The sequence below is a fragment of the Larimichthys crocea genome, chromosome VIII, assembly GCF_000972845.2.
Source record: "Larimichthys crocea isolate SSNF chromosome VIII, L_crocea_2.0, whole genome shotgun sequence".
Taxonomy (NCBI): Eukaryota; Metazoa; Chordata; class Actinopteri; family Sciaenidae; genus Larimichthys; species Larimichthys crocea.
The window spans coordinates 28,488,929-28,507,611 of NC_040018.1; the positions used below are offsets into that span (position 1 = coordinate 28,488,929).

At 42.6% G+C, this 18,683-nt stretch overlaps 1 protein-coding gene across 2 annotated transcripts in view; it reads left to right on the top strand.

The window, feature by feature from the left end:
• The window catches only part of adamts17 (ADAM metallopeptidase with thrombospondin type 1 motif, 17), a 121,496-nt gene that overhangs the window by 21,423 nt on the left and 81,390 nt on the right, over positions 1-18,683 (top strand). For both annotated transcript variants that reach the window (XM_027281876.1, XM_027281877.1), the window contains exons 4-6: positions 12,613-12,785; positions 13,100-13,183; positions 13,940-14,097. In XM_027281876.1, coding sequence (XP_027137677.1) covers positions 12,613-12,785; positions 13,100-13,183; positions 13,940-14,097 — 415 coding nt within the window. The remainder of the gene's footprint in view (positions 1-12,612; positions 12,786-13,099; positions 13,184-13,939; positions 14,098-18,683) is intronic.

The window sequence follows — 18,683 nt, forward strand, 5'->3', positions numbered from 1 at the left end:
CAATGTGGTGTGACGAACAGATTTCACACATCAATGTCTCTACAAACTATCTCAATAATAGTTGGCTGATGCTCTAAGACATAATGTGTGTGTGTGTGTGTGTGTGTGTGTGTGTGTGTGTGTGTGTGTGTGTGTGTGTGTGTGTGTGTGTGTGTGTGTGTGTGTGCGAGCAGAGCTGCTGCAGCTCTTCTGTCCGTTTGTTTTCAGCCATCACACAAAGGTTGAGCAGGGGTTCTGTCCGTTTGTTTTCAGCCATCACACAAAGGTTGAGCAGGGGTTTTTCATATGTTTTCATTACGCACACGACCCAGATAGCTTCACGTTATGCACTCCTCGTTCTGCTCGATGGGAAGACGAGTGCTGATGCTGTGAATGACTTGTGGGACTTTCTGCAGCCTCTAATTGACATAATTTCTGCTGAATGAAATCATAGTGAAGTTAAACTATTCTTTCTTCTGCCAGGGAACGTCTTGGATCCCCTTCAAGGATATCTGACATTCCCGTCTGCATGCTTGGGTGGCCCCCAGACCCAACTTTGAGAGTAGTGGCAGCAGAGTGTTTAATGGGAGGTTGGGGTCTCCAACACTAGAGACACAGAGTTGGTTAGAAGACTCTGCTCTATGTATGCATGTATGTATGTACGTATGTATGTATGGTCCTGTTGTCCTGAGGTTGGAGGGAAGTGCCAGATTTTAAATTCTTTCCTTTGCATTCATGTCTGCCTGGACTCAGCCTCAGTCCTCTCTGCTCCTTTCCTGCAGTCCTCTCCTCTCCTCTCCTCTCCTCTCCTCTCCTCTCCTCTTCACCAAAGCTTCTATTTCCTCCCCCAAAACCACATGGTCTCTGGAGAGAGATGCAAACTGTGGCAGACTTTATATCCATTAAGAATCAGCTCCACTTCCAGAGGAATTCACAACATCCCTCCCTTTCTCTCTCTCTCCCTCCCTCCCTCTTTCTCTCTCTCCGTCTCTCCCCCATGCATTCTTTGTGCAGCAGTAGTTCAGTCTGTTTGGATGGAAGTAACTGTGTCATATTGCATAAGAGCCTGGAGGAGGATGAGGAGTGACTGAGCAGTTTGTGTGCTTTACCTGTTGAACTTACACTTTGGTTGTTCATGAATACGTTTTACGGTGCGTACAGTCAAATAAAGAAAACAGAAAAAGAAGAAACATCAGCTCCTAACGTTCCAACTACTGGCTTCGGAAATGTTTTATGAGGAGGAAAATGCATTTAACACAATTGTTAGTGCTCAGGCGTGCACGCTCTGGATGTAAACAGAACTTTTTGTTTGTTTACCACAAAGCTCCACACAGGGCGGGCACCTTTAGCCCATTACAGCCTCAGCTGCTTTTTTCACTCCCCTTATTTACAGTATCACAGCGGAGCCGCTGCATGTCCTAGCAGGTCATATAATCTTCAGGATGAGTTATGCTGCAAAAAAAATGCCATCAATTTGTATTTAATTTGACAGTGGTATTATACATGTTCCAGGACGTGTTCTTTCTTTGACTGCATGTCCATGGGATTTGAACACATGTCTCGCACACATGCATAACTGTATATGAACAGATAGAGAAAAGTGTCAGTGTTTCATATATATATATATATATATATAAATATAATAGATATATATATATATATATTCCAGTAATGGAAGTACCCAAATCCCGATGGGCCATACCACAGAAGGTGGCTGAGAACAACAGGGCCAAGGTTCTGTGGGACTTCAGCTTCCAGACTGACAAACAGGTCCTGGCTAACCAACCAGACATAGTGGTGGTGGACAAAGAGCAGAAGAGGGTAGTGGTGATAGATGTGGTGATCCCAGCTGACGCCAACATCAGGAAGAAGGAACATGAGAAACTTGAGAAGTGTCAAGGGTTGAAAGAGCAGCTGGAACGGATGTGGAAGGTCAAGGGTTGCATGGTCCCCGTGGTAGTGGGGGCACTTGGGGCAGTAACCCCCAAACTTGGAGAGTGGCTCCAGCAAATCCCAGGAACAACATCTATAGCCTCAGTCCAGAAGAGTGCAGTCCTAGGAACATCGAAGATACTGCGCAGAACCCTCAAACTCCCAGGCCTCTGGTAGAGGACCCGAGCTTGAGGATGACACGGATACCACCGTTTCCGTGGTAGATTTTTTAAAGTTACTGGCAGGAGGTGTCTGTTACATGAATGTTTCTTCAGTCAGACATTACAGGACACTTAAAGAGGGAGCGAGATGTTTCTGCTGGGGAAGCTGTGACTGTAAAATAATAAAAATCAAAGAACAATGGCCCTATTTTCATGGTGGTGCAATGACCAATGCAAGCAGCCTTCGGACCACTGGTATTTTCCAAAGTGTTGGTGTTTCAAGTGAAACTCAGGACGTCTAGACCAGACCAGACTGCCAATGTGATTTTTATCAACAATCAAACTAAATAGTTGGAGCTGAAATAATGGAATAATGCTTAAAATGTAATTTAGCAAACTTTCAAAACTCTCCAACTATAATTTGGCATAAAAATGAAACGTCTGTGATGTGGATGAAGTGGGAACAGCAGCATTTGTCTGAGTGATTCCTTCAGTACCTGTCGTCCACAGCTGCTTTATGCCGGATGAAAAGCTTCTTTTTCACTTCATTAAAGCTCTGCAGACATATGAAGGCAGTCGGACACGTGTTGATAAATCTGCGGCATGATTTTAAAAGAGAAGAGCTCATTAATACCATGTGTCACGACCTCCTTTCCAACCTTTTTTAAATTTGTTTTCCAGTGTTTCGGTGTTGAAATGAATCATGGCGCTGCTGTATCATATTTTACAGTAGAATGAACTAAATGAACTATTCAAACAACGGCATGCTCGACGCTCTGCGACAGCGAAGCGTCTCTCCATGTGTTGTGCTGCTGTTGTCATACTTCACTCTGGACTGGATCAGCTGTTTCAAGACTACAACAGCAGTAATGTGTCGAGAGCAAATGCATGAGTCACCACACCCTCTCGTGTACATTCCTCCTCTCTCAGCTCTTTTTGCACTTTGCTGCACGTACATGAACTGAAAGAGCAGGTGCTCCACGGGGGGCGACCGAACCGAGACCACGTCACACCTAATGTTGCGCTCAGGGTGTTAAAATAGGATTTCGAATGTCTTCGGTGTTATCATTATCGCAATCAAACCTTTGCAAATGGTCCAGAATGCCGCAGCGCGACTGGTTTTCAATCAACCTAAAAGGTCACATGTCACCCCACTCTTCAGCGACCTGCACTGGCTGCCTGTAGCTGCCAGAATTAAACACAAAGCTCTGACGCTAGCCTACAAAACCACCTCAGGATCTGCCCCTGCCTATCTCAGCGTCTTACTAAAGGCTCACGTCCCGACCAGGGCGTTACGCTCCGCTCATACAAACCGTCTAGTTGTACCCTCGCCTCTCGCAAAGCGAGGTCACTCTAAACTCTTCTCTGTGGTCGTCCCCAAATGGTGGAATGACCTACCAACGGCTACTAGAACAGCAACATCCCTTTCTACCTTTAAAAAACTTGTAAAAACCTTTCTGTTTCGAGAATGCTTCCCTGCCTAACAAAACTAACAAAACTAACAACTACTCTGTGCTCCTTTACACCTTTCTCAGCTTATGTCCTCCTCTGTAAGTCGCTTTGGATAAAAGCGTCTGCTAAATGTAATGTAATGTAATATCAGGAGGTGCATCACGAATGGATTTTAAAAACGGGTTTTGTCATCAAGGAATTGATTATTGACCATTGTGAATGTTTACTATGGTTGTATCGTTACATCAAATGGCAATATTCATCAGGGGTTGGTTAAACCGTCTAGCCTTGGGGTAGATAAATCTATGCCCACACATAAGCTCAATTAACACCCATTCTTTTGATTAAGTCTCTCTAGTCAATGGATGTGCATGACGACGGTAAAATGGACAGCTTGTGATGTAAAGTTGCATGTTGTAGTGCCCCAAGGCTGAGGGTAGCTAATCCTTTGGTGTGTGTGTTTGAAATTCTCTGTTCATCACTACAGCAGTCAATAAATCAAATGTGATCTCTGTGGCTGTCACTGGCCTTGTAATAAGCACATCCAATCATTTAATTCAGCAGATAACCGTGGACAGTCTGTGGTTTTCAGCTGTTTCTGCAGTCTGAACAAAGCCTCAGTGATCTACACAGAGTCTAATAGATGAAGGTTAATAGCTGCCCTCATACGATAACAAACCACATCTGTAACCACACAGAAGCCCAGAGCAGTTGACACTTGATGGGTCTCAGGAGAAGAAGGCAGAGGATTGGTCGGGCTGGTTGGGCCTTTGGGGATGATAAGTGAATGGGAACTGATGAATGGTGAAAGAAAAGATGGCAGAATGGGGTTGGGGGTGACCAGAGGGAAAGGCTGGGTACAGTGGAGTGATGCATAGTAAAGAAAAAGCTACAGGTCTGCATGGCAAAGGGAATGCAGGTTTAAACATCCCATCCAAGCCCCAATTGAATCCAGCATCTCAGGGCTGTACTGTAACAGGTTGAGACTCTGATCATGATCACGATGTGGTATATCAGACAGCCTGTGACAGTGAGGCATGTGGGCTGATCCACGCTGCATGAAAATCTGAAAAATCCTGTAGCGCACTCTTCACTTCAACCAGCAAATTCAAAATTTTGGCTCTGTTAAACATTTCAAGTAGCTCTGCATGTGTTTGGGCATTGCAGGGTTTGAGTTTCTCCCTCACAAAAGTAGATATTGTGGGAAGAGAATACATTCAGTCCTTTTACTTGCTGCTCCTGACCACTGAACTAGGAGACTTTTTAATTATAATTCTTACTGCCGTGACCTGTTCTGTCCTGTCTCCGGTAATGAAATTCCTGCTTCATGAATGGAATCTGAGACTGTCACCCAGTCAACGGGAAAAGCTCAAAGGAAGTAAAAGCAACAGTGGAGCTCAGGCATCTGCTTCCTCCATGGCTGGAGAACAAGTCAGGAGCACCTTACCTCTACTCCTGGGGCAGATCATAAGGGTTTCCCGATTCAATTTCATCTGAAAAAACCTGCACAAGCCAACATGTTTTCGGCCATTTGAAGTTTTTTTCATTTAGGTTTTCAAATAGATGCAGACAGAAACTAAACCAAACAACTTCAGGGATGTGGAATATCATTTATTGGGCATTTTGGTCTCAACAAAAAGAATTGTACTCTCTGGAGCACAACATCTACACTCTTCTTCCACTTCTCCCCTGGCAGGCCCTTGAGGCAAGACTGGCCCTCCTAACATTGGCAGCCACTTTAAAATGAAAGATGACAACCCATGACAGCATCACAAAAGCCCTTTTCCACAGCAAGTACTTAAGCAAACATAATGTAACATGTATTCTTTGTCGAAGGCTTTGATTGTTTTTCCACTGTCCTCCAACCACTCTTGGGACAAAAACCTCTAACTGCATTTGGGAACTGGTCTGGAGGTGAAACTCACTGTAAGTTCCAGGTACTTTCGTTGGTTTCGAGCAGTTCTGTTGATCCTGAGTGGTCCGGCAGATGGCTACAACAAACAGAAGTAATCACCATTTTTCTGTATGGCGCATCTCTTCAACAGGACGGCTACTCTTTCTTTTAAGAAGCAGAGAACAGTGGAGAATATGCTCAGGACCTTGTTAGGGTTTGTAGCGAGAAGGCTGTTCACAGCGAGCTGGGGTTAAAGGTTAGAGGGCGAGAGTTGGACCAGAAGAATGTATTAATGCAAGGAATTATATTTGATATTCATTGATATTTATGTTCCTTTTGTGGAAAAGGGTTCTTTTTGGTTCTAAGGTTTGTGCACCGTCCTTATGCAACTTAGATGCTGTTAGATGAGCAGTTTTTCTTTCTAATGTAGCCAACGCAGAAAAGATCACTGGTGCAAATTCTGGACTTATACATGTCCGGTGTCCAGAGTGAAGCTTACTGCAGACCACCACCCTGGACCCAACCTGTTCCAATCATTCCCCTCTGGTAGGTGCTATGGAACACTGTATGCCAAAACAACCAGACACAAGAACAGTTTGTTTCCACAGGCCATCACTCTGATAACAGGTAATTAATTCATACAGTGAAAGAAACAAACCCTGTGTAGTAACTATGTAGCACTAAACCACCACTTCCATTATAGATGATAATTGTACAGTTTAAAATGCACACATTTTTAACATATGATCATGCACTGTCACTGTCAATATAAATTCTGCTCATGGTGTATACTGAATATAGATATAAATATGCATAATTTCTTAAATTGTTTCTTTTGTTTGGAGTTTGGAATTTTCATTTTTACTTTACAGCAGTTGAGAGTAAATCACATTTTAAAGTTTTTCTTTCTTTCTGTGCAGTAGCGTTGACTCGCGTAGGTAGACATTCATCTTGATTTATTACGATGATATAACTCCATATGCATCCTGGCTGCTGTGAGAGTAATGTAGGTTATGTAAAGACGGGGTCATTATGTCGAAAAAGCAAATGCTAGTTTCTTCCAAAAATATTGTTTTTCTTACATTAGTGTAAGTTTTTTTTGTAACTGTCATCGGAAAATCTCTAAACAACAATAATTACTTCAGGCCTGAGCAGCAGCAGTAGCAGTAGTAGCAGAAGCAGCAGTCCAATCACTGTATGAGGCAATGTTCTCCCACAAAGTACTAAGCAGTCATTTTCCCCCTGCGGTGCTGGTGTTGGTTTCACAGTTCAAAGCACTGTGTTATTTGTCTGAGTGACTCAAACACATCCTCTCATTCCTTATTACAAGCTCTTCCCCTCCAAATCATAAAGAGCAGCTCTCTGATTCCTGCTGGGAGTCTCATTTTTCTGCCTGGGTGGGATATGATGCAACTTTTATGGGCTTTGTGCTGTCTCTTCTATAAGCTGTCACTTCTAGGCATGATTTCTGTTGTTGTGGTACTTTATTATAAAATTTCAGTGTCATCTGGTTCTGCCTTAATTCAATATTTGTCTACTTCAATTGTCACTTGCTTCCCCCGAGGACCACTGGGTTCAACTGACATGTGCTGGCCTGTGCCTTACATGTCTTCCTGTATAAAGTGCAATAGACAAAAGTTGGATCTGGCAGGACTTGAATAAATGCCTAACATACCTATACCTGAAGCCCTCAGTTATCACTGAACCTCTTAAGCCCCAGGGTGCCTCAAATTGGGGGACTAACCCCTAACCCCCCCCAAAAGAGGCTGGGCTGGACTAAGAGTGTAGTTTTAGTTAATCTGACAGATCAGAAACACACTCCTATGACCTGGTTTGAAAGACAGTGACAAATGATCTAGTTAGTTCTTTAGGTTAGATAACTTGTTGAGTTTATTTCAACCATTTGATTTGATTGACTAATAGGAGCAAACATCTCTAGGAGAATGGGTTCATTCATTCCTGCGAAGCCAGCCTGATTCAGACCAAATCAGTGGTGCTTGGTTTATTTCATTATTTCAGCTTTGACGTATGTTTCAGGCTTGCAGTCTGTGCTGCAAAATGGTGACACCAATGGTTGATTTGTATCTGAGTGAGAGTCAGTGGTGGTTGAACGGCAAAGAAAATAAATGAATGAAGCCATTGAATACATAAATAATAATAATAATAAATATGTCCACACTCCCACACACTTCCGCACCAGATGCAATTGTTGCAACCACTTCTTCGGTCTAAATGCTGCCCTTAAGGGCTCTCTCAAAGCTATTAATCCTCCGCTTTTTGTTTTTGTAATATTTTATTTTTTGTGCCGTCAGAAAAAGAATGAAATGGTGCTTTTACTGACACAGTCTCAAAACAAGCTTCCAAGATTTTTACAGTTTATTATGCAATCACAATGAGACCTTGCCAGCTAGAGACAGCAACTCTGCAAAAATAAATACCAAAGCATCCAAAATGATTTTGCATCCTACAAGCTGTCAGATAAGACTCAAGTGACACAAGTGTAGAGATTCAAGCTTGAGATACAAAGCTTTTATTCTGTACATATGCAACGATGCATGGATTATTCTGGGCGATTGGCCTCCAGTGCTCTTGGTTTGGAGTCAGTGTCTTGGGATGAATTCATAATGCAGCGTTACAGGGAGCCCTCACTCTTGGGCAAAGCTTTCCTGACAATAAAAGATCTATCAGTCACTTTTGTGCACTCCAGGAAACAAGCTAAACAGACACCACATGAGTCAAACAATACAGAACTCATTCTAAGCACGAGCCTCTGCAGAGGCGGCTACTGAGCGCCTCAAGTAAGAAGTCCCAGACTGACACTGGAGCGCCCAGCTTGCTAAATACATAGTGGAATGTTAAAACTTCTTAACCGTCTTAACAAGCCGACTTAATGTCAGCAGCAATGATGATGAGGATAATGTAATAGAGTGATGCACTGGTGTTTTTAAGACCTTATAGTTACCAGTTACCATTTATTGACTCTTAGGATCTCATTAGTGATAGCTATTGCATGTGACACTGGGTATCATTAGAAAAGTTTCAGTACTGGTCCCACTGTGATATCTGAGTTTCATTACTGACACCAAAATAATGTTTTCCCAATGTCATACTTTGCAAAGTATAAATGCATCAACTACCAACTCACTAAATTTTATTAAAAAGCCAAACTTGGCCGCAATTTGTATTGGCCGCAAAAATGTTGTACCTTGAATGTGTTGGAGGCACTAAAAGAGTGGTGTGTGTTGGCATGTTGTACTTGGTTGTCATCTCAGGATCACATCTAATTACGTTCAAATTTGAAAAAGCCTTCCACGCCGAAGGTCGGCATTGGAACTAATTTGTGCATCGTGGAACACAAAGTAATGTGTCCTTCATAGTGAAGTTACAAGTATGGAGGTCAGGTTGGTGGATAGTCTTGGCGTACCTCTGACTCTTATTACGTAATGTCTTTATTTGGCACACTCTCCTCCCCGTTGCCAATGCCAGAAGATTCTAACGCTGTCAGGCAAGCCGACAGGAGGTTTGTTTGAAGTGTACTTTTACTCACCCTGGTGGGCTCTTCAATCTCTTTATTCCCCCTATGAACTGGGGCCGCTCTTGGTGTTGTGGGGTAACTTAATGTTACAGTTTAAAGGTGATTATCAGTAATTGACTGTTGGGTTTCTATTCTTGGCATTACAGACAGAAGTTGGTTTGTACCCAGAAAACCACTGAGGCTCCATTCCCTTCAGCACAAAGGTTTATCGTAGCAATATTGTATGTTTGCGTCAGTTTATTACCGGTTTCTGATGGCCGCTGAAGATATACAATATAGTTGCATGATTGTTGTCTTCTGATTGTTGCTGTCATGGTTATTTTGATCCTTAAGCAATATTTGTTGAAATGCTAAACATTTGTGGTTTGTGGGAGTCTGCAGCACTAAGAAAACACAGAACCAGGCCCTGCAGTGCGTAACACTACGCGATCCAGATAGAGCATTAAGAAATGGTTAGACCCCCTCTGAGCCTTAGCTCCTAGCCATTACAGTGTAGTAGCACTTTGGAACGATCAGGAGTGTGTTAGTGGAGAAAAAAAAATGGGTAAGATCCCCCAGCAAGCTGGTGTGTTTGACATAAAACTCGATCTTTTAGCCAAGCCAGGAGAGATGGAAACAGACAGACACATGTTCAGGGGCTGTTCCAAGTCTTCAGGACTTATCTAGTAATCTGCCTGCAGATGTTTGATATCAGACACAGCTCTGCGTCTCCTGGTTTACCTAATATTTTCTTAGACTGTCACAATATATAACTAGATATAATAAGTTTATTTATAACCTTTTATTTTCCTTATCCTTCTGAGCACTAATGACAAACAGAAATTGGGGTCCAACCACCAAACTGAAAATACCGCGGATGAAGCATGACTTCATGAAGACCATGAGTGTAAAACATGTAGAACGTAATAAAAGTCAGCAAGGACCAAAATGAAATCAAGATAATAAGACAACTGCAAAGAGGAATTGGTGAGCATGAGGTCAAAAGAACCCATTATTTGAGTGTTTAAATGTGAATAATTGCCATGACCAGCAATTGTGAGTACAGAAGTTGAGACAACCTTAAAAAAATGACACCACCTTTACCCAGGTTTATAATCTGATCAGGAACAAGTTGATGAGATCAGCAATGGCCAGAACTTGCTCGATACTTACCAGAAAGCAAAGAATATTACAACGTATGACATTTAGTTTTACATTTAGCAGAATGCAATGACCATGTAGCAACTGACAGACAGATCTGCCATTTGTCAGTATGACTGGGGTACCTACCATGACCAGATGTATGAAATGCCCAAATAAGCATGACTATACCAGGAAACAACGGGATCTCCTCAAACACACTCTCAATGTGCATGTGTTATGGTAAATGGACTGTACTTATATAACACCTTTCTAGTCTTCTGCCCACTCTTTTACAGGCACTTTTACACTACATGTCTCATTCACCCATTCACACACACATTCATGTATTGATGGCATTAGCTGCCATGCAAGGTGCCAACTGCTCATCCGTTTTAGGAGCTAACCATTAATACAATGACGCAGCCTTCGGCAGCAATTTAGGGTTCAGTATATTGCCCAAGGACACTTCGACATGCAGACTGGAGGAGCCGGGGATTGAACTGTCAATCATCTGATTAGTGGACGACCCGCTCTACCTCCTGAGCCCCGGCATTTATGAATGAGCAAACCACTTACAGAAGAGGCACCTTTTTACGTGGACTCTTCAGACACACCCATGCTGTGGTTTCCAAAACCCACAGATGGATGACATCTGTAAGAAGTCCATGTTAAAAAGAATACACCAGCTTGACATAGAAGTTAAAGCCAAGTGATGGGACTGCTGCTGATGTAAACTCGCATAAAATTGCTTAATCATTTGACAATAAATACACTTCATAGAACTGGATTTTACCCAAAGGTTGGGTAAAACAATAGTTTTCATGTAAGATTTGAGCAAATATCCTTATTGATGAGACACAAGCCCATCACTATGTATGCCTTTGCACAAATGTCTGTTACCCTTGTAGTATCACTGCCAACGCTGACACTGAGTGACTATCAGCCCTACACAGGTGACTTCCATTAGCTGTCTGAGACCCCCAACTTTGAAATCCCCTGCCTGAGGAGATAAGGCATGCTGAAACAGTGCCCCGTTTCTTTCTTGTATTTGTAATTGCCTCTGTAAACTTGCTTTGCCAGCTGGCGCCTTGTGTCTCTCTCCCGTGTTGTTAATTGCTTTGCTTTGTTTTATGAATGTACAGCACTTTGAATGTTTTCTAAAGTGCGGTATGAATAAAGTTGGACTTTATTGTAGAACACTGCAGAGATTCTCCATTACAGCTCTTTGATGTGTGTCTGTATAATCTTAATACAGTGCTTGAATATAGTGCCACTGCATTTCTTTGAGTGTTTTTAAATTAGTGCTTGATATATTTGTGATGCTCCTTCAGGACTTTGTTGATATTACATTGAACATTTATTATGTGCAGTGACAATATAAGAATTATACACCTGCAAGTCCAGTTTCTTCCCCAGAGGTTCCTCCATAAGTTCTGATCACTGACTTCACATGCACGTACACACTAGACAGAAAATAGCTGCAAAATTACACAGGGTGTCCTATTGTGTTACTGTTTCAATATCTGCATCTCCTACATGATGACATCTGCTGTAATAACCTGCAGCTTGTGTGGAGTTTGCATGTTGTCCCCATGTCTATGTGGGTTCTTTCCGGGTAGTCTGACTTTCTCCCACTATCCAAAGACAGATCATAGTATCCAAGATCAAGTCAGTATCATTCAAGCGCTGACCAACAGTTATAAAAGCATACAGCTGTACAAAATACGAGCGTTGACTGAGACGCTCATCTCAACATTTTATTGTTCCCAACTCCCATGATTTCTTTTCTGATCACATTGAATTGCTTTGTTTTCTTTTTAATCTAATTTATTCCGTAGTAGTAATAGGTTTATATGCTGAACACAACACGTGTAGAATTTACCTTCAGTGGGTTTTTGTTTGCATCCGTTTGGGCGATTTATAAAGACAGCCGACTGATCACGGCTCCGACAGGTTTCTCACTTTCACTCTTAACAAATTAGGTATATAAAGATAAAAACACAGTAAGTAGCAGATAACAAAACGCAGTGAGGTTGATGCACATGTTGGCTCATTACGTGCATTTAAAAAGATACAGTCTAATTCATGTGACGTGAGCTCAGAGACTATAAGGCAGCTCTATGAAATACTACTTCTATCTAACACACGTTACACACGAGACAGCCATTTTAAACATGTCAAGCGTCCAGGCTCCCTTAAGAAATTTGACTTTTTTGTTTTTGATTTATTAATTTGGGGCAAAATTCTGAACTTTGCGAAAATGCTTTCTACGATGAATTCTTGTGTGAACTGTCCTCTTGTGAAGAACATTGTGCCAGTTTGACAGCATAAAGATATTATTTATTTCTCTCTGTGTATTTCTTTCATTATTCATGCAGTCCTGTTAAATACTGCACTCAGAGGTGCATTCCTTTCAGCCTAGCTGCCTCTACGTTTGACTAATGACCTTTTTTATGTTCTGCAGCATTAAACCAATGTGATTTTAGCTCCGGTGTGGTGTTTATAACTTTGCTCTCCTGTCTGTCTGCCTGTTGTAGGGAAGGAGAAGGCGAAGATGTCGAAAGTGGGCGAGGAGGGCCGTGGGAAGAGGAATGCCATTCGCCTGCATGAAGCATACACTGTGGAGACGTTGGTGGTAGCAGACTCGGATATGGTGCAGTACCACGGCGCAGAGGCAGCACAGAGGTTTCTGCTGACCGTCATGAACATGGTAAGAATCAGAGTGTCTGATTCTCCTGACTCGCATAACAAGGGTTTATGAAATCAGTTTACAACTTTAAAGTTGTTATGATACTATATAGTTGAAGTTTTTCTTCTTTAAAATCGTGATCTTGCGCGCTCAACTGTTGCTGTCTTGATGACATTACCACACTAGAATAATATCATTGCCTGTGGCTCCTGAATCATTTCTATCATCATAAAACAGGACAGTGTAGAGATTCTTGATTCCTCTCTGCTCTCGCTGTCCTTTACATCTTTTCTCTTCTGGTGGAATCAGTAGTAGCATTGCTCCGTCCCTTGCAGGTCTACAACATGTTCCACGACCAGAGTCTGGGAGTCAGGATCAACATTCGGGTCACCAAGCTGGTGTTGCTTCACACCCGCCCAGTAAGTTTGACTTTTCACCCTCTCTGACCCCCTCTTTAACTCTCAGTCGACCCCCAACTTTACTGTCAGCAGATGTTGGCCCCACCCTGCATATGTGTGTGAGTGTTTTTTAAAAGTGCTCTTAAAGATTCTCAGTGATCTGCATGTAAAAACAAACAAAATCAGTTCAGTATTGTGCCCAATGACCGAGCACATGGATGTTTGAAGCAACAATCTGTAAGCGCTCTGTGAGTGACGTAAATGAACCCTCCATGGTGACCCATTTCTGTTTTTAATATGTCCATAATACTGATTACCTGCTTGACATTCCAGATGTGGCGCAGACACAAAATCAAACGTCTTCGTGCGTCTTTGTTGTTGTGACTGCTTTGATTCAGTTGACTGGTTCTGATTGGCCTGTCAGGGTAAAAATGAGATGTCAGACATTCAGCAATAAAACAGATTTTTTCTTTTGCCAAAGACACACACTAAAAAATGAGCTATGTGACATGACATGACAGTATAGGTCATTATTCATCATGAATGATGACTTCTAATAACTTCAGTTTGAGAAAATACCCACAAAACTAAAACGCTGATGTTCCCATCAGCCTCGGCTGTACTTTTAGTGCTGATTTGCATGTTAACATGCCAAACAGCATTGTTATTGTGAGCGTGCTGACGCACATAATGGATGTGTTTTTTCCAACAGAAGGATAAAGAGACACAGTGTACCAGGAGAGGCTGGAGTTAATCTGCTGTGTATCTGTTGTTCAGGAAAAACTTAAGGTGGGCCATCATGGAGAAAGGTCTCTGGAGACCTTCTGTCATTGGCAGTATCAAGAGTTTGGGGGGCCGCGTTACCTTGGCACCAACCACATTCCTGGTGGAAGGGATGACATCCCACCAGTGGATACTGCTGTGCTGGTCACCAGGTATGTAGCCAGTGCCTCCTCATATAAATACATGATGAATGTCTTAAATGTGGTCTTGGCTCTTCTGCTTGAACAGCTGCTTTCACCGTCACTATGAAGAATCTGGTTTAGAGTTAGCACTTAGCTTAGCTCTTGGATTACAGCTTTTGCCCTCCCCCCTAAAAGATATTATGCAGCCGAATTCTGCATAACATTGGTCTTTACAACCACGTGAAGTTTCAGACAGCTCTGAGAAAGTATATGACAGCCCAACACTTTTGCCCGAAAATCAGCCCAAAAGTCAATGGAGTCTCATTTTTTTCGAAAAAATCGGCAACGTTGACTTTGACGCGCCGTCACAGCCACGCCCTCTGATGAAAAGTTGTGATTTTGATAACTTTTAATTGTCGAGGCCTTGAGAACACACACGCCAAGTTTCAAACGCATTGGATAAAATCCCTAGGAGGAGTTCGTTCAAATGCGACCTATGGAAATGACCCCAAAAACACGAAAGTCCAAATTTGACAAAAATTGGACGCCGTATGCTTCACTGTAGCCCGGGGCACCAAGAGACTTATTTGTGCGTCTGGGCATGTTACATACTCCCTCCAAATTTCGTACACGTGGATGAAACCGTGGCGAGGGGCACCTCCGAAAACACACACCTAGGTGGCACCGTAGAGCCATATGCGTACATCCATGTGCGAGACCTCCAAAATGCGTAATTTTACGCCCGACTTTGGGGGTGTAGGCAAATTTTCGTGAGTTTTCGAGGGGATATGGGCCGTCGGAAATGCGATTTACTTTTAAATGTCGTTCAGCGTTCGAAATCCAATAGGGCCTCGCCCCAGCGAGCCGTGCTCGGGCCCTAATAAAGACTAGAGCAGTACATGTGGCTAACAGGTAGTTAGTCAGAGCCCATGTAGTCTTCTTCTGTCCATTTTTGAAAATTTCAGTTGTGCAGTAAGGCAGGTCTGCTTTGTTTTCTTTGGGTGTATGGTTGTAAAGAGATGCAAAGGTTATGTTTAGAACGCTTGCTGTGGAACAGGGATATTCTTGCAGGTTTGCCCACTAGTTATGGAAAAAGTTTCTTACACCTATCGAGGCAGTGAGACCTATCAGAGCTAAAGTGCAGTTGGTTTCATCTCCAGACCATCGATGATCAAGTTAGGTTTGTGTTTTGTATCAGTAAAAGTCATACATCGTTTACTGTTTTATATTTTAATGGCAGGGCTCACCTCTCCATACACAAAAACAAGAGAAAGTATAGTGCTCCCATATTTATCGCGGGGGATACGTTCTAAAAATAACCCGCAATAAACGAAATCCGCGAAGTAAGTTTTACAATTATTCTACATGTTTTAAGGCCGTAAAACCCCTAACCACACACTTTTATACACTTTTCTCAGACAGGCATTAACATTTTCTCACATTTCTCTCTTATTTAAACTCTCAAAGTTCAAACTTTCGCAGATTTAACAAAAATAAGTACAATACTGTATTAGTAAATGAAACCAAAGATCAAAAACTGTTTTCAAGCCCAAACATTTTTAAACAAATTTAACTTTAATGATCAATCTACGAGGTTTGACCCATAAGAAATTATTACCAGTAACTCACGCGTATTTCACAGTTCCTCTGACGGTGCCGAACACAATGCGCAGCGGCGGTTCTGGCTACATTTACGCCCGTGCGCCCTCACGGAGACTCACGCCCACATTGCCCATAGCTAAAACCGGCCCTGACAATGCGCGTTCATACTGTACAGTACGCTGTAAAAAAAAGCATGCAAAAGTACACTAAAAAATTCTGCGAGTCCGCGAAAAGTGAACCGCGTTATAGCGAGGGACGACTGTAGCACCATCACTGCATCATGAGTTTGGTGCCCGGATTGGTTTAAAGAAATCCTAACAAGCCAGAGTTTTCTCTCTCCCTGAATGATAATGGGTTCAACCGGACGTTTCGGGAGTAACGCACACTTATCTGTTAAAACAGCTTCGGGTAATTGGGAGAGTGTGGTTTGATGCCCTGCTAGTACAAATACAGCGAAACACTGTATTTATCAAGTAAGGTGTGAGAGGTAGAGGCAAGAATCAATGCTGTGATTCAATCATGCAGCTCTAATTGATTGTATTGGGGCTTTATTTTGCGACAGGCATGTTGTTGTAGTAACGCGGAACCGGCGTCTGACCTTAAATCCTCGTCCTCGTTCATGACTCAGTGGAGTCTCATATCTAATCACTCTGTCAGTAAAGCAGGTTTGTTCTCCATCCTCATGCTTCAGTCCCAACAAGGTAGCATCTGGCACAACATGACACATTCCTAATTTAGGATTAGCTATTATTACCTGCTGTAACTCCAGGGAGAGGGATTAGGCGGGGGGGGTAAAAGGAATCCTTTTGTTTAAATGAATACTCATGTCTGCTGTCAGATCCTATCCTGTCTCCTCTTGCTGTGAGCAGAGGGAGGAGGGCCCGCATAAAGTGGCCTTTTGTTCTGGAGGTGGTTTGTTATAAACCTGAGCTGCGTCCCGGCTGCAGTACGTCTCTTACAGGTTATTAACAGCCTCTTAGGAGGAGATAACAAGATATTTGATTTCATGTCACTCACACAGAATATATAGATACCAGGCTACATAAGATTGGAGCTGTGCTTACTGGACATGAACAGGCTTTTAGAAGAAAATCCATCTGGTCTGATGATAGGTTAACATTTTAGATCCAAAATTCAATCTGTGCAATGCTGTTGCAGCAGCAACACATTCACACTGGGAGCTGCCCAGAACAGCCTGTGCGTCACTGATAGACACTGGGAACAATTGTTAGGATTAGTAGTATCGAAATTAGTATCGAAACAGGGAAAATAAAGTCCTACACTCTGTATTTTAGATAATTTAAGTCATAATCAATAACAAGAACCGGAAATATACATTGCAATGTTGTGGTCTGTGATCACTTCACATTGACCTACCTGGCTCTCACAGGGCTGATGCTGTTTTCCGGTGTGGGAGTGCACTGAAGAATTGTTAGGGAGGACTCGCCAGGGCGTTCTGACTTTTTCCACATATAAATTTTTCTTTTCTGTAAAAAAAGCTACAAAGACTCGTTTTTTTGTCTTCAAACACCGTCAGTACACAGCGGAACCTGCTCGGCTCTTACTGCCAGAGATGGATGTTGTTTTCCCGGGGGAAGTGCGCCAAAAACTTTTTGTTCACAAGTTGCCAAACACACTAATTACTACCACATTGCTGTGTGGGTTGAGGTGTGGGAGTTTCTATCTACCAGCACTTTGGTCTGGACAGAGGAACAATTTGGCTGACTTTGGCGATCCTCGGACCCTTCACTAGTCCCACCATGATGAATATTGTTGAGTCCCCATCAGAAAAGAAAGTGAATTTCCCTAGATATTGAACTATCCCTTTAAGCGTGCCCTGTACAGAAACACTTCAAGCTATAAGAACAGATACAAGTTGATTAGCCTGCGTCATGAGTTTCATTCATCAGTCTATCCGGTCATCCATCCCACATCCTATAGGGTTGTCGAGGACTGGAGCCCATCCAGGCTAACACTGGGTGAGAGCCAGAGTCGTTGACAACACAGACAGACATTTAAAAGTTAACATGGCAAACATCCTCACGTACAAAGAATACATTTCAAACAAATCTAAGAGCAGTTTAGGATTCTGCAGTGAATTAGTGTGTACCTACTTACCCTCTTGACTCCTCCATCATCTGTTTTCTAATTTGGCGTTCCCACGTTGAACTCATCCATCACTGTTTCGCCATCTCTCTCCCTCTTGTTCCTTCCCTTGTCCTCCCCTCTCTGCTGTGCATTTTCCACGTACAGCTGCAGCCCCTCTACGTCTGTTTATCTCCAGCTCCTTCCAAACAGGCGTCAGATCCACTTATTGTTGCTTCCACGTCCAGCTGATCAGGCGCTGGAGTCCAGGAACGCAGCCAGCTCAGCCTGCCTGTTCACCAACCATTAGACAAAGGGGGGGGACAGAGTTGAGTTACACAAATGCTCTAACTGAGTTACAGTGTCCAGGAATTTATGATACCCAGATGGAGATTAGAATTAAATCACAGGTCTGAATGACTGCTAATTACATCTTATGAAGATTAAGAGGATATTTCTTTCTTGTTCTCTTGTTTGATATCAGAAACAGAAAAAAAATATGCAAACACAACAAATATGAGACGCATTAAGACATTATGGAGCAGCCTGTCAGGCTATATGTGGCAGTAAAGTGACTTGTCACCCAATCAATCTCAACTCTAAATGCATCAAACAAGAAGTGTGATTCTGGCCCTACCAAATCAGTAAGCGTTGTTGATCCATCGATGATGGGAAACACTGGCTTTCTGTAGCTTTCTGGTTTCTCTGTTTATGAGAGTTTCACCACAATCTCCTCTTTCGCAGACTTTGTCACGCTGGGATGTGAACTGAACAATGTGAATGTTACCAGTTCTTGTGTCGAGTACCATCGGTGATTGTTTGCCTTCTTCATGACAGCTGTAGCAAGTTCAGAGTCAAACTGTTGGTACCACATGATGTCATTGAAGAACTGAAGGTCATGAATGGGAGTGTGGATGATATCCAGCAGC